The 16,524-nt window shown below is 45.8% G+C and overlaps 1 protein-coding gene across 3 annotated transcripts in view; it reads left to right on the forward strand.

Annotated features, from left to right (window-relative positions):
* Positions 1–16,524, forward strand: part of NUAK1 (NUAK family kinase 1) — a 104,534-nt gene that overhangs the window by 50,043 nt on the left and 37,967 nt on the right. For 2 of the 3 annotated variants that reach the window (XM_074402299.1, XM_003929642.4), the window contains one exon: positions 12,203–12,323. The exons of the other annotated variant lie outside the window; for it this stretch is intronic. In XM_074402299.1, the coding sequence (XP_074258400.1) occupies positions 12,203–12,323 (121 nt within the window). The remainder of the gene's footprint in view (positions 1–12,202; positions 12,324–16,524) is intronic. 3 annotated transcript variants of the gene reach the window in all.

Raw genomic sequence — 16,524 nt, forward strand, 5'->3', positions numbered from 1 at the left:
GCGTGTCTGCTATTTATAGTTTGTCTGTCATCATCTCGCTCATTAACTTTCATTCCTTTTTGTGACCTTTTTAAAAAACAAAATTCTTCTCTTCTCTTAGTGAAAATAGTGCATGCTCAATGCTGAAAACTCACCAGATACAGAAAAGTTAAAGATGGGAAAGTGAGTTGTCATGTCTTGCTTCTGTCAGTGAGGCTGTGCCTAGCAGCTTTCCAGTTGCATTTTTCCAGCTTCCCTACAGATCTGCTGTGGCTGAGCCTTCCTCTTAATTGTGTTAGTGGGAAAACTATGGGTGACCATCTGCAGGGGCTCTGTGCATGGAATTCGTGGCATTTCTTTGAGTGATGTTTCTAAGGGCTTATTTCCCTTCTCCAAACTCTTCAGGGCTGAATGGCGCCCCAAGAGTGAAGTTGTGTTTTCAGGGTAACAGGATGAGCTGCCTTAAGGGAAATAGGGCTGGTTGGAGTCACTCAGAATGTGGCTGAGCTGGGCCTCCTGACTCAAGGTCAAGTGCATTTCCAATTTTGCTGCCTCGTACATATGTTTTATACTACACATTAAAGGATAGTGGTTCTGGCATAGAGGAGCTATTGCTATATGTGGGTAATTAAAACCGGGAAAAACCTACCTCTATCTCAATCATCTATGTTGCTCAAGTGACAGATTTTTAGATTTCTTTTTTGAGGTAGTAAGAGGTAGAATTTAGTCCCCTCGTTAGCATACCAGAGCCAGTCTCTATTGGAACATCAGTCTTAGATTAATACCGAGATGGACTCAGAAACACACTTGAAAGCAACTTGCATTATTATCCTTACATAGCTTACATTTTATGACCTGCTTAAAGATGCAGGGAGCATAAATCTTGGGAAGGACAATGTTATTTACTTGTTGGTCTTTTCTGCAGATGGGATGCTCACATTAGAGCCAGGCTGGCTTCAGATGTCTGCTCCAGGATATTTTAGCTGAACTGTATGAGTCCATTAAACAAATGTAAGAGTTTTTGGGAAAGAAGAGCAGTGTCTCCAACCAAATGTTTTACATGGAGAACATCTGGGGAATATTGGTATTTGTGTGTACAGTACATCAGAAAGCAGCTTGGCGGGGTTCCGCAGGGATGTTTCTGGCCTGTGGTTGCTGGATTTGACAGTTTTGTTGTAAGGGAATGGTTCTTATAAAGCATTGCCATCAAAGCAACGCTTGATCCAGGAAGGAGTGTCCTTGCTGAGCTGCACATTCAAATTGTTCTGATTAGCTTCCCAACCAGACCTTCCACAACATTTGAACAATCCGCTATCTGAGCCAGTTTTGCCCCAAGGCTTTAAATTCAAGAGAAAGGAAGCATCACATTGCCAGGGCTAAGCATGTTCTCTAGGACTGGATCAATGTCTTATCGAGAATGGATTTTCCAAAATTGCTTGCTGGGGAACTGACTGATTCCCACATAGTTTTAGGGGTGCACCTCCCAGCTGCTCCCGTACAATTCTGCCTTTTGCCCACCTGGTCTTACAGAAGGCAGCAGGAACACTGATTGATAGATGTAGTTTTGAAGATGGAAGTGGTTTAAATATTAGCTTACAAAAAGACTTCTGGTGGGGACAAGGCCATGTGGCCTTGATGGGCTCTTCATGTCCAGAGGTTCTGATTCAGCTCGTATTTATGTAACACCTACTATGTGCCAGGCACTGTGCTGATTGCTTCGTCAGTATGCTTCCAAGGTGGCGTATGGAGACCCAGATCTTCTGTTTATTTATGGGCCTTAGGGCATGTTGCTTAATGTCACTGAGACTCAGTTTATATTCATTGAGAAAGGAGAAATAATAATGTTTTTGTAAGAATTTAATGAGTAAGAGGTTGAGAGACTTAACAGAAAGGTACTGAGGGCCTGGCGCATAGTAAGGGCTCGTAACTGGTAATCATTAGGACTGCTAGCTGCTACTGTGAGTCATCCCCAACCCCTCTGGAGTGGACACCGTTATTGTCTCCATTTGGAAGATGAGGAAGTTTAGTCTCAGTGATTGTGGGACAAGAAGGGAGTCCTTCTTTTACAAGCAAGTAAAAGAAGGCTCAGCGGCAGGTGGCTGAGGTTTAGGTTGGCTGGAATGATTAGACTTCCCACTGTGATTTTCTGTTTGTGAGGAGCCCTTCTTCATACTTGGGCTCCATTTTAGCAACAGATTTTCTGTACATATACTACACATTGGGTGCATGCTCAGTACTGGAGGTAGAACAGAAATTGTCTCGGTGCGAATGAAGCTTATGAGCAATGGTAAGCGAGGTTATCAAAGGGGACCCATATCTGCAAAGGGGTCCTTGCAGGGGATTGGCCATGACTGCGGCAGATGGGTGCAGAGGAGTTGGTCAACTGGAAATGTTCGCGGTGAGGATAGGGTGTGGGGGATCCTGGCAGAGAAAATGGCAGGTGCGAACGTCTAGGGGCGTGAGCACACTGCCCAACTCAGCCCACTCCTTGGGTCTCTGAGACGGCCACAGACCTGTGCACCAGCCTCCTTGAGGGTAGGAACTGAGAACTGAGTACTGGGTGAGGCTCACCCCCATGACTGGATGGCAAGAGATGCTCGCTTGGGGCCCAGCACACTCCTGGGAGCTCAGCCTGTGGGTGTTTGGGGCTGTGCATTTGCAGCCAGAGGTGCTGCTGCTATGAGCAAGAGCATCCCAGCAGGCAGGCTTGTGAGGTGCTAATGAGGGAGCTGACAGCCCACCCAATGGGTCTTGCAATGGGCTGGGGAGCAGGAACCAGCCTGCTAACTCTGGGAATAATAGACAATGAGAGCTTCTCTTGGAAGGAAAAATATGCTTGCGAGGAGATGATGAGAGAGGACTCAGGGGCTCCTGAGTGCTCTCCAGAGGCTTTGGGGGATGGACTGCAGCCTGCACCTTAGCTCCCACCCTATCTTATAGGTCTTGCACTTAAATAAGTTTTCTAAACAGAAGGGATTCTGTCTGGATAAAAATAACTTCTGTGGAATCTTCTCTTTCACTTATTTATAAAACCGTTGATGATTGAAATTAAAATAGAAAGTCATGCCTCTTTTTTCCTTGTTATATTTTACCACATTAAGAAATCAAGAAAAGTTTTTTTTTGTTTTTTTGTTTTGTTTGTTTTTTTTTTTTGGTTCTGCTTACCTGGATTAGCTAACCTCAATAGACGAATTTCCTTTCTGTTTGGAAAACTAATTTTGCTTCTTAGGTCTTTGTGTTCCTAGCTCATTTGTCTCCAAAGATAGTGGTTCAATAGTGGCCTGACGGTAACATTTAAAAGCAATGTTTGCAATGAATTAAGAAATGGTGGGATAAAAACTTCCCAAATACGCATATTCGTGGGTGATATTAAATCGGCCTTCAAAAATTGGGGGAAGGTTTGGATTGAACTGAACTGAAAACAGCGTGTCTGGCATAGCTATGTGAGGACAGTCCAGGCATTAGATGGAGGTGGAATACACCATGCTGCAGCACAAGTCGTGATTCGTCAGTTCCCTGAAGGGTACCTGCCACTCCCCATCTCCGTTTATTAATGATGCAACTATTCTGGGGACTTGGCTGTGGCTGGGGCAGCCTCCCATGTAAATGTGAAATTTTATGTGGCAGTGTCAGCCCTGCTGCTCAGTGTGGCTTAGTATTTGGTGCGATAGGACTCCTTGCTCAGAGTGTTTATCCCTCCTGGAGTGGGAATCAGGACTCTTGTTTCAATTCCAGTGCTGCTGATAACTTCATGAACTTGGGCCTGTATGTACTTTAACTTCTCTGGGACTCAGTTTCCTCATCTGGAACATGAGGAGATTGGCATAGAACATTCTAAGTCCTTACAGCTCTAACATCTACTGATAACGGTGCTCATTTTGGCTTCTGCCATAGTTGCTATTTGCCTTCTGCACCTTCCATCACATACGCAATCTGCCGTGTTGCCACAGCAACCTTGTGAGGTTGGTACCATCATCCTCCTCATTTGCAGGTGAGGAAAATGTGCTTGTGGCGTGATTATCCATTTCCCTCTCCCTGCAGGAGTCGCCTCCGCCTGCAGGAGTTGCTGTGACTGATGACAAGCCCAAGGTACAGATCCTGGATTTCTTAGCAGTGCTGGCTTGGGTTCTTCTGGGTTTGGAGGTTGATAAATAAAAGTTGCACAACCTTAAGCTTATCCAAGCCTTATTATAAACAGTGTCAGAGTGATTAGATGCTACCAATTGAGGCTGTCCAAGTCATAAGTAACCTCAGCCCTCTGGCCCAGCCCTTTTTCTCCCTCCCCAGATCAATTGTAACCTGGAAGAGAAACAGTTGCACTTTAGATTCTGATTTGGTGTTGCATTTGGCTTCAGAGATGCCAAAGTTCAAAAATAAACAGCTGCTTGGCAACTCCAGTCCCAGCTAAATAGCCTGGCATTTTCAGTCTTTCTTTGAATCTGATACTGCCTGTGTTAGTGTCTCTTGTGTTACCAGAGGCTTTTTCATGCTCCGGATTGTGTGTGCGGACTGTGAAGTTACACTTCTGCAGCCAGCTCTCCTGGCCTCACTCATCCACAGGCTTGCCTTGGGCTGGGATTAGGGAGATATCCTTTGGAAGCCAACTTTCCATTTACGGGAGGTAAATTAATTCAAGTCACCGAGCCTCCTCCAGGAAGCCTGTGTTTTATTCCGCTCTGTATTAACGGGCGGTTCATTAATTTTCATCAGTCGTCTAGTGTGTAATATAACTGCTTCCTATTTCAGCTACAGAATAATAGATGTTGTCAGGGCCACATTTACCCTGCTCTAAGATGACTCCTCTCAAACCTCTGTGTGCAGCAGAATCACCTGAGAGGCTGTAAAGAATGCTGATACTGGCCGGGCACGGGGGCTCACGCCTGTAATCCCAGCACTTTGGGAGGCCAAGGCAGGCAGATCACAAGGTCAAGAGATCGAGACCTTCCTGGCCAAGACAGTGAAACCCCGTCTCTACTAAAAGTACAAAAATTTAGCTGGGCGTGGTGGCATGCACTTGTATGTAGTCCCAGTTACTCGGGAAGCTGAGGCAGGAGAATCCCTTGATTCGGGAGGCAGAGGTTACAATGAGCCAAGATTGCGCCACTGCACTCTAGCCTGGATGACAGACGAGACTCCGTCTCAAAAAAAAAAAAAAAGAATGCTAATACCAGGTCTGCCCCCAGCCCCACCCTGAACACCACCACCTTCATTCACTAGCTCTGGGCTGGACCCAGGAATCTGCATTTTTGCAATCGGTTTCCCTTTTCCTCCTAACCAGGGGATTGGAGGCAGGTGATCTGCTCACCACCCTTGGACAGATAGTGCTCTAGAGCAGGCATCCCCAAACTTTTTACACAGGGGGCCAGTTCACTGTCCCTCAGACCTTTGGAGGGCCACCGCATACTGTGCTCCTCTCACTGACCACCAGTGAAAGAGGTGCCCCTTCCTGAAGTGCGGCGGGCGCCGGATAAATGGCCTCAGGGGGCCGCATGTGGCCCCCGGGCCATAGTTTGGGGACGCCTGCTCTAGAGCCTCTAATTGTCCTTTTCAGGCTTTTTTTTTTTATCGTTCACTTTTGGCATGGCCACCCCTCAGGAACTTTCCAGTGGGCTTTTCACTATTTCTTTGGTTCTTGCCTTGTCAGCCATGGTTTGTATCTTATGTTTACAAACCCCAACAGGGAGTGTAAATCTGATGATGGTTTCTTAGGCACTAATTCCACTTCCCTGTGGTATCACCACTTGCAATAATGACATTCTTAGCTCAGTCATTGACGGGGAGAGGGGTGGGGTAAGTCTTAGAGACCGAGGAATGACTTTCCTGGTAGATAAAAATGTCCTAGCCCTCTGAGGTCCTCTGGGCTTTGTTGTTTATGTTCTGAAAATAGAATGCATTTTTCATGGCAGGAGAGAAATCAATATCATTACAGGAATCATCCTCTCTTTTTACGGGGAATTTTGAGAAATAGAGGTTTGAGAACCAAGTTACAGAGGATTAAATTTTCAGAACCTCTTACAAGATTAAAGGGCTGATGGGGCCAATGGAGGGATGCCACTCTTCCAAGGAAAAGCTCCTAGCTACACGTGCCATGCTCCCTGGCTTCAGTGCCTCGCCTCAGAGCCTGTGGATACAACTCTTGGCTTCCAGTCCACTTCTTTCTGAAATACATTCATGTAAGACAGGAACCAACAGGCCAAAGAGGAAGGGAAGAAGAGGCCCGTGGGCCCCCAGGCAGAGCTGGCTTGGTTCCCGTGGGGCCATTGCATCATGGCAACTTGCTGAGTGTTGTTCTGAGTTGGCCAGGCCCCTCCATAAAGAGCCAGGGGTCATTTAATTAATTAGGGACTTTGTTTGCAAGATGGGTGGCATCACCGTGGTGATTGTCGTGGGGCAGAGCCTTCCTGAGTGAAAGCTACTTGGTGATCCTTGGAGCTTTGGACCGGTGCAGCCTTAGTGGGGCTATGCCTTGCCCCACACTCTGTCCATCTCCCAGGTGAGCAGCCCTGCAGCTCCCGTGGAACGTGCCTGGGTATGAGATCACACCTTGTGAATGGCAGGGTAGTTGTCAGCTTGTGTTGCTGGGATTAGGATGCAAACTTGTTCTCACTAAGTGATGCTAATGCCATATTTATGACTGTGTTTCTTGCCTGCTGCTCAGACCTCCAGTCCCTCCTTTTGGGACCTCACATATGACACCGTAAGACTTCATCTGCTTGGAGGGGGATCCATCTCACTAGGCTGTAGGGAACCTTTGGGATCCTCCCGGAAATTCTGTGACCCGTGATGTTTGCTATTCATCCCAGCTTTATTAATATCCTGAAAAATAAGCAGCCTCTGGGCTCGAATTCTAGCTCCACTGTTTTTTGCAAGCTGTGTAACTTTGGGAAATATTTATCTTTCCTGGCCTCTATGTTCTCATCTGTAAAATGGAACTGTAGGTAGGTTTAAATGAAATAAGGTCCGCTGGGACATGGTCAACACTGAAGAAATGTTAATTATTTTTATTATTAAGAATATTGCCACTGATTTAAAAATGTTGAGACGTCAGGGCCAAAGACAAAGCATTAAGACCTGGCCACTCAAAGTGTGGTCCCTGGAGCTGGCATCACCTGGGACCTTGCTGGAAAGGCAGAATTTTTGGCTGGATCCACCCCAGACCTATGGATTCAGAATCTGCACTTTTACAAGATACACAGGTGACTCCTGTGTGAGAGGCACTTCTTTATAAGAATACTCCTTGAAGGCCAGCTTATGTCAATGAATGAGCATGCAGGCAGATGGCTGCAGAAGGAGGAGGGCAGCCATCCTCTTGGTTAGAGCCTCAACAACATACAGCCTGCCCCTACTCTCCACCATGCCTCCAAGGCTGGTCCTGTGCTCCACAGGCGTCCTCTCCATCAGACACCAGGACACGCTGGGGCTGGCCAGATATTAATTTTAACCTGCTTTTATTTACCACTGTGCAAATGTGGGGAGGAGAAGGATGCGTGTGGGGGTGGAGGGGAGCAGAGAGACCTCTGACATGATTTGCCGTGGGCTCGTTACCCTTTAAGTGTGCTTTGTAATCACTACCATTCAGTGAATACTGTGTGCTGGGGCCTTTACTTACCTCATTTCCACTCCTCACAACAACCCCAAGAAACAGAATTTTTTCTAACCCCATTTTACAGATGAAGAAACTGAGACCTGGGAAGTTCGGGCTTGCCTGAGGTCACCCAGTTGGTGACAGTCTGAGCTTTTACTCTTCCACTCTGCATCCACAACCCTGCCTAGGTCACCGAGCTCTGAACACCCACAGCAGCCTCTGTGGGAGAGGACGCCCAGCAGACCACAGAGCAGGTGGTTTTTGGTGATGATTCAAAAAAGGAAAAACCTCCAACTCGCAGGAGGAGGCTGTGCCTGTTGCGTGTTACAGAGACGGGAATCGGCTGGGCTGAGTTTGCTTCTTAAACAGGCAGGCACTGCAGGGCAGGATTCACAGGTTCTCCACCAAACCTGCTGTTGCAGAAGGTTTTAACATTAAGCAATAGGGTGGCCTTACTTAAAAGCAGATTGTTTATGAGGCACACGGTGCTGTCTAGACTTGGGAACATTTATGAATGTGGCTGTACCGTGAGTCGGGCTTAAACACCTGAGTTCCCTACTCCTCGCAGGCTCTCTGACTTGTGCAGGAACAAATGGGATTTTTGGGGGTGGAGGGCATGTGATTTCAGACATTTGGTAATCCCTTCCTGTTGGGCCCCTTCCTTACCTCTGTGTTTCTTTGTAGATGCGGGAATTGAGGAAAACTGGAGAGGAGGTTTCCTCTGCAATGCCGGGCATGTCTGTACATTTCTTCGGTAGCCCTGGCCACGAGGGCAATTATGTAATTACTGGTGTGAGTTTTGCTCATTGCCCGTACCTTTCCCACCCCACCACCCACCTTGAGGGCTGGGGCAGTCATGCTGCCTTCCTCCTTTGTAGCCTGGTACATGGTACGTTTTCAAAAAGAACAAGTGGATAAAAAGTCACATTTCACACAGGCTGAAGTGTGGCTATCTTGAGGCAGACTTGATTCTAAGTAGAAATATGTTTGTGCCCGTTCAGCTGAATGGTCAAAGGAGACGGTGTGGGAGTGGATGGAGAAATGGTCCTGGGGTTGCTTTTTGGGTTCAAGTTATGAATCCTCCTGCCTCAGGGGCCCTGCTGATAATGGTGTGTGCCCAGCTGGTCTTCCTGATTTCAGACGAGGTTGCAAGGTAAAGACCCGGGATGGAGATGCTCTTGTCCTTTATGTACTTTGGAAGCATGTCCCCAAGATCTCCACTCACTGTCTCTTGAGGAGCCGGGAGGAATTCAAGTTTGCTCTGAAAAAGAAAGGAAAAAGGAAGGTTCTACTTTCAGGACACTCATTCTGGGTTAAAAAAGACTGACGCTTATTGAGCAGTTACCCCCTGGCCCAGGCGTATTCTTGAGCACCTGACATGTACTCCTCACCAGGACCTGTGAGGCAGGTATTATTATTATTTCTCTACTAGATGAATGAGAAAACTAGCGCACAGAGAGGTTATGTAACTTGCCAATGTCACACAGTTGGAGAGTGGTATTAGCCTGGACTTAAGCCTTGTTTCTAAGCATTATGCAATACTGTCTGTGGACTGGCCCAGTGTATTCTTCAACTTCCTGAAGCGGACACTCTTGTAAATGCAGACAGGAGCTGCATTTCAGATTTCCTTGTTTTTTTCTTTACAAACCTCAATGTGACAACCATTCTTAGCTCCTTGGATGCTACAAAAACAGGCTGAATATGCAGCTAATAAAGTATTTGGTGTGAAATGCCCCAAATAAGATAAAATGGGAAGGGTGTAGAGAGAGGGAGGTGGCCATAAGGGTGGCCTTATCCGCTAGAGGGGTCAGGAAGGGTCCTTCTGAGAGGGTGGTGTGAAGCTGAGGCTTGGATGAGAAGAGTGCAAAGATCCCTGGTAGAGCATTCAGCATGGTGTCTGCTCCATGTCTTAAGTGGCTAATGAAGGCTGGCCATTGTTATTAGCAGTAGTGTTGTTTTTGTGTTTTGTCATTAACTGGCTGGCTGAACTTCGGCTGGGTCCCACCACTCTGGAGTAGAGCTGAATGTCCTTTCTCCAGGCTTGGCAGGTGCACAGATGAAAGGGATTTCTAGCGTTGTCTCCTCCTGACTTCCTGTCACCCCTTTGAAATAGAGAAGCAGAATGCGCCCTCTTTTACATTTTCAATGGAAGATTCATTGTAGGAAAAGGGAAATTTTTGTGGAGAGACAGCCACCATGCTTATTAACATTTATGGAGCCCTTTTAGTTTCCTCAGTGCTGAGCAAGGCTTCATGAGAATGTGGGCACTTTCCTTTTCACACCCAGCTGGAAGCATCCCCTGGCGATGGCACCATGGGATCCTCTGCCTCGCTGCGCTGTTCGTCGGGAATCAGCAAGTGGGCTTATTTTCTTACACCTTAGAATGTTGCTACCCTCCTCTGACCCTGCATGGTGAAGAATTTATGCCTATTGTAACTTGACAATAGAGCCTCCTTGAGGTCAAGTTCAGCTTGCCGCATAATCAAAGGGGTGGTTTCTACCCTCGCCCATCTTTAGCTTATGGAGGAATGTAGGAGTTGTTCCAGCAGCCACCCACATCCTCCACGGCCTGTGTGTGTTCACTGCCTGCTTCCTCCCAGAACAAGCTCCCAGGATTGTAGCCCTTCCCCAGATAAAATAAAGCCATCCAGCCATATCTTTACATTTGACGTAAGCGAAGGGAAGTTTTTCTTGCTAGGTACTGAATGGGGCTGTCGTGAGGGCCTGGGGTAGCTCTGAGTCTGGCTCTCTGCTGAAAAGGGGCCTTTAAGCTGGAAGGCTCATTCATCTCCATGCATCCTCCTTCTATCCAGCCATGGGTCCACCCATGGTTCAAGGGAGGTGGAGCCTGCCCCTGGGTTTACAGCAGGGCGTCCTGTGTTTCATATTCGTTTATCTGTTCCTCTGTTGCCTGTGTAGATAGATGTTACAGAAATTCTTGATCATCTTACTATTATGCTTGTCTGGGCAGTATTATTTAACTGGGGTGGTTTCCCCTTTTTTGCCCCAGCTCTGCTACCACTTCTCTGGTCTGGGCTTGCATCAGTTAATAACATCAAGACTCCCCTCCCTCCAGCTCGCCTCCTTTCCTCCTTCCCTTTGTCTTTCCTTCCTTTTTTGTCTACCTGCCTACACTGAGTGTTTTCTCAGGTCTACCGTATGCCAAGCATGATGTTAAGGTTTGGAGGTAAAAAAAAACTGTGAATAAGATCCCCGTATGTGTAGAGTCAGGTAAAGACACAAAGGCTCATTTAATCACCACTGGGGTAAGGCCTGCAAGGAGAAATCCAGGGAGCTGTTAGTCAGATGAACCTGTCTTTTGGGAGGTCAGCACATAGCAAAAACAATCATAACAGCTTCCCAGTTCTTGCTGAGTCATAGAAGAACTGATGTATTTTAGAAACGTTTCCGTTTGCAGTGCTTGGTTGAGAGCTGGTGCAAGTCAGAGGTAGCACGTGCTCCCAAAAGTGAATATATCCTTACTGAGGCTGGCTGGGGTTGACTGTGAGATAGGCAAGGTGTGGCCGTGGGCTGCTGGTAACAAGGGCTCTCTTTCCTCCAGATAACTCTATGCCTTTATAATTTGGAAGGATGGTTTGGCTGCCTTTCCTCTAGGAAAGGTTACCTGACCTCAACAGGTGAGAGTTGAAGTCACAAAAGGACCAGCCTGGAAGAGAACTAGGTAGGCTTTCTGATCCGGCAGCAAATCGACTGGTGGGTTCTGTGTTACCTGTGGATAGTCCCTTCCTCCAGTAGTTTTTGGCACCCTGAGAGCCAATCTGATTAAGTTACCAGCCAGCTTGTTTGTAAGCAAGGATGAATCTGTTGGCAAACACTCTTTTCCTTATTAGGTTCCTATTGCCATTCATGCCTTTTTCTTGATGTGTTTCTTCTGAGTAATTGCTCTGTGTGTTGGCCCTGGCAGGTCTCTGCAGTTTGGATTTGTAACATTGGTGCTGAGCTTTGGGAATTGACAGGGGCCGGGCAGAGAGATGAGCTGTCAGTCCCTTTGTTTCACCCTGACTGGTCTAGCAGAGCCCTCTCATCATACCATGTGCTATCGAAGGTGCCTTGGGCAAGAGGAAGGATAGAGGAAGAAATTGGTTTCCTAGCTCTTGCATAAACACAGCATAGCCTGGAGTCTTAAAAGCCAAGGCTTGAGGGAGAGCTGGCCTCGGGGTTGGCCAGGCAGTAATGATTTCTGTAGCCACTGCTGTGGCAGCCGCACAGTGGAGCTGAGTGGGACCAATTTCACCTAACCAACGTTTCATCATCAATGCCCTGTAAACTGAACTTGCCTTTTTTCTTTTTTCAGAGGATCAGGGTTCATGGAGTAAATGACTCTAGCTGTGTTAAGCAGCCTCTACTTTATGAAGCAAACAAACAAACAAACAAACAAACAAACTAAAAACAAACCATCAGAAATCCCAGGCTGTTAAAACCTGATGTTTTCTGTTGCTAGGAAAAGGGTGTTTTTGCTACATATGAAAGACATGACAGGGGGCATTTTCAAGCTTTGTTTTGGTTATTGTCAGTTCTGCCAACAAGTAACATCTGTATTTATTTTCCAAACTCCCCCAATGGCTGATTTGCATCTGTTTAGTTCTCTGAATAACATTTCATTTCCTGACTTTATAGGTTGCTATAAAATCCATTCGTAAGGACAAAATTAAGGATGAACAAGACATGGTTCACATCAGACGAGAGATTGAGATCATGTCATCTCTCAACCATCCTCATATCATCAGTATTTATGAAGGTCAGTGATTTTTTTCTTCACCCCCGTATCAGTTACCATTTCTCATACCATGGGGCTTGCCAAGACTTTGAGATAATTGCCCTCCTGGGCAGAAGCCAAATATTTTTCCTCATGATGCAAAAATAGCTGGGTGTTATCTCTTACTTGGTTACCTTGAACACAGGCAGACACATGAGTGCAGCTCATTTTGGTCATAAAATGTCTCTGGCGGATGCCTTATTCTGCCTTCTTACTTCCTTGGCCGTTGCTAAGCAACCCACCTTATTGAAAACCAGTCTGTGAGACAGCCCTGGTTTCTGAAAAATGACAGTTTGCTGGGTGACCACATAACAATGGATGCGTTGTAAATGTCATTCCCCAAAGCCAGTTGCTTTGGTGGTGCTATGGAGTTATTCAAGGTTACATTCTTTGAGTTCGAAATTAACCCTGAGCAGGTCCAGTAAGCACCAAGAAAGGGGGTTCGTGCAGCAGACGCCTTATAAATGGAGCCCGAATTGTGTGGTGTTTGCAGAAGAGCAGGGTGGGGAAAAGCTTATACAAACGCTCAGGCTTCAGTTCAACTCTTTGGTCCTTCATGAGAAGAAATGGGGAGAATAAACCGCCCACAGACTATCATTTGTTTTTTTAAGACCCTGTAAATAAATTACACGGCAGTCTGTGTTTATTGTAGAAATGACTGAAATAGAAATGTTAAAATTAAAAAATAATTTCTGTTCTGACTCCCAGTTTGCTGAATAGTTCTCTATCCTTATCTCTGTTTTTATCTGTTTCTCTGTATATTTGTGGTTTTTGTCCAAAGTGAGACCGTGCTGTGTAAACCGTTTTTTAGACTATTTCGCTTTTCAGTTGTTGTCTCATGCATCTTTGCTGTGTCAGTATACATTTCCCTGTAAGACACTTGAAAAGGTCTTAGAGCATTCTGTTTATGGACATATCATCATTTATTGAATCTAATTTCTTTTGCCAAACATATAAGTTGTTCCAAATTTCTGGTTAATATAAACAGGGCTTCACGACTCTCTGGATGCATCATTTTGACATTCATTCCTAATGATTTTCTTATGAAAATTTCCCAGTTTTGGTTTTATTGAGTCAGTGTTTCCCTAGAATATTTTTAAATATATGGCTGAGTCAGAAAAATTAACCTATTGCCCAGGTGCGGTGGCTTATGCCTTTGATCCTGGTACTTTAGGAGTCCGAGGCAGGCAGATGGCTTGAGGTTAGGAGTTCAATACCTGCCTTGCCAACATGGCGAAACCCGTCTCTACTAAAAATATAAAAATTAGCCCGGTATCGTGGTGCACACCTGTAGTCCCAGCTACTCAGGAGGCTGAGGCATGACAATCACTTGTGCTCAGGATAGAGGTTACAGTGAGCTGAGATTGGGCCACTGCACTTCAGCCTGGGTGACAGAGTGAGACTATGTCTCAAAAAAAAGAAAACAAAAAAAAAGAAAAATGAACTTATTTTTAATTTCTGGTCTGATCATAAGAAATTATCAGGTCGGGCTAAAAGGGAAACAACGAGTGGTGACCCTAAAATTTTTCTGATATGTTTTTTCATCTGGTTCCCTGATCTCTTTTGTCATTCTTTTTTTCTGCTGCTTCTACTTTTGCTTCTTATTTAGAAGTAAATGTTGGTAATATATATCTTTTATCCTGATCTTTTGAAGATTCATTTTTGTAGCCCTTGGTGATAGGATTTTTTTCAGGGAAATGTTTATCAAGTGCATCTTTTGTTTATTTCACAAACACCTCTTAAAATGCTTATTAAAGTCCCTAGGCCAGCAGCGTCAGTGTCACTTGAGATTGTTAGAAATGCAGATTCTCAGGTTTTACCCAGGTCCTGCTGAATTGGAAACTCTCTGGGTGGGGCTCAGCAATCTATGTTTTAACAAGTTTGAGAACCACTAGTCTACTGAGTGTGTCTACTCCTCGTTAAGCACTCTGTTGAATGAGATTGGAAATTTAAAAGCAGAATGTGATATCGACCCCACACTCAAGAAGCAGCATGGACCCCACACTCGAGAAGGAATACAGGCCAGGCACAGTGGCTCACGCCTGTAATCCCAGCACTTTGGTAGGCTGAGGTGGGAGGATCACTTGAGGTCAGGAGTTTAAGACCAGCCTGGCCAACATGGTGAAACTCTCTGTCTCTACTAAAAACACAGAACTTACCTGGGTCTGGTAACATGTGCCTGTAATCCCAGCTATTTGGGAGGCTGAAGAAGGAGAATAGCTTGAACCCAGGAGGGCAGAGGTTACAGTGAGCTGAGATCCTGTCATTGCACTCCAGCCTGGGCGACTGAGTGAGACTTTGTCTCAAAAAGAAAAAGACGCAATACAAGGCAGTAATGGAATAAGTACTACGTGATGTATTAGTCTGTTCTCACGCTGCTATAAAGAATTGCCCAGCTGGGCGAAGTGGTGGCTCAGGCCTATAATCCCAGCACTTTGGGATGCCGAGGCAGGTGTATCACCTGAGGTTGGGAATTTGAAAGCTGCCTGACCAACATGGAGAAACCCCATTTCTACTAAAAATACAAAAAATTAACTGGGTATGGTGGTACTTTCCTGTAATCCCAGCTACTTGGGAGGGAGGCAGGACAACTGCTTGAATCCGGGATGTGGAGGTTGCGGTGAGCTGAAATTATGCCATTGCACTCCAGCCTGGGCAACAAGGGCAAAACTGTGTCTTAAAAAAAAAAACAAAACTGCTCAAGACTGGGTAATATAGAAAGGAAATTGACTCACAGTTCCACATGGGTGGGGAGGACTCAGGAAACTTACAATCATTGTGGAAGGGGAAGCAAACATGTCCTTCTTCACATGGTGGCAGGAAGGAGAAGTGCCAAGCAAAAGGGGAAAAAGGCCCTTATAAAACCATAGCTCTCATGAGAACTCACTCACTATCATGAGAACAGCATGAGAGTAATGGTCCCTATGATTACATTACCCCCCACTGGGTTCCTCCCACAATGCATAGGGATTATGGGAACCACAATTCAAGATGAGATTTGGGCGGGGAGATAGCCAAACCATATCAGTAGACATGTAAACAGCATATTCTGGGACCATGTTCTGGAAGCTTAGGGGTTGGAACTTTTCATGGAGGTGAATGGCATTTGGGCTGGGCCTTGAAGGAATATTTTTTTCGGGGAAGAATTGTGGAAAATAGAATTCCAGGCTGATAAGATACAATCTGAATATGCCTGGTAACCGAGGGGCATTTCTAGAAGTTAGAAGTGAGTAGAGATACAAATGCAGTGTGGGAGTGAGTTTCATTAAGTTCTCAGGGTTTTTGCTCCATAGGCCATGGTGAAGGATTGGCCTGTAGGGTGTGGACACATGTGGTCTGGTGCCCTGTGAACACTATTGTGTTTTGGGGTTTCTTGGCCCAGAGCATGAGCCTTCTTTATCAGGAAGACAAAGAGTACATTCCTAGCATGAAGGTTCCAGGTTCTTTATTTGAGAGGCAGTCTGTGGTTGCTGGTGTCCTACCAGGAGAAACCCCATTTCATCACCCGTACCATGCCCTCTGTGGCCTTGGGAATCAGACAGGACAAATGGAGAACAGGAAACCATCCCCCTGCCAAAGGGAAGATTAGAGACAAACCATAATGGAAGAATATTTTATTACCAATGTGAAGTTGGCCTCAGTAGAGACTGAGCTGGACAATGCTGCTGTATAATGTTGTATGTATTCTGTGCACGATACATAGCTTTCATCAGACTCTAAAAGACATTCCTGACCTCAAATAGGATAACGAGAACCCTGTGCCTCCAAGTGTTTTGTGACCTGCAGAGTGTCATACAAATAAAAGCTATTTTTTTAATCCAGAAAACTCCCAGGGTCTTACATGTGTCCTTTTTTTTTCTTTTAATTTCTTAGAGCTCTCCAGTTTCTGTTCTGTTCCCTTTCCCTTCTCCCACGCAAGTTCTGTTTCTCCCACATCCACTAAATAACTGTGGAGGAGGGCGGCTCCCCTCCCTTCCCTGGGGTGTTGGGAGCAGGAGATTGCCAAGGCTGTATTCCAGCTCCTACACCTCTCACTGGGACCCACAGTCCAAGGATCCCATGACTTTCTTTGCTTTCCTGCCCAGCAGGACCCAAAGATCCAGCTCTGAAAGTGAAGCTAGACATCCTGTCATCTGTAGAACTCTTCAGAGTTTACAAAGATCTCCCATATCTGGACTCATTT

This window comes from Saimiri boliviensis, chromosome 7, assembly GCF_048565385.1.
Source record: "Saimiri boliviensis isolate mSaiBol1 chromosome 7, mSaiBol1.pri, whole genome shotgun sequence".
Classification (NCBI taxonomy): Eukaryota; Metazoa; Chordata; class Mammalia; order Primates; family Cebidae; genus Saimiri; species Saimiri boliviensis.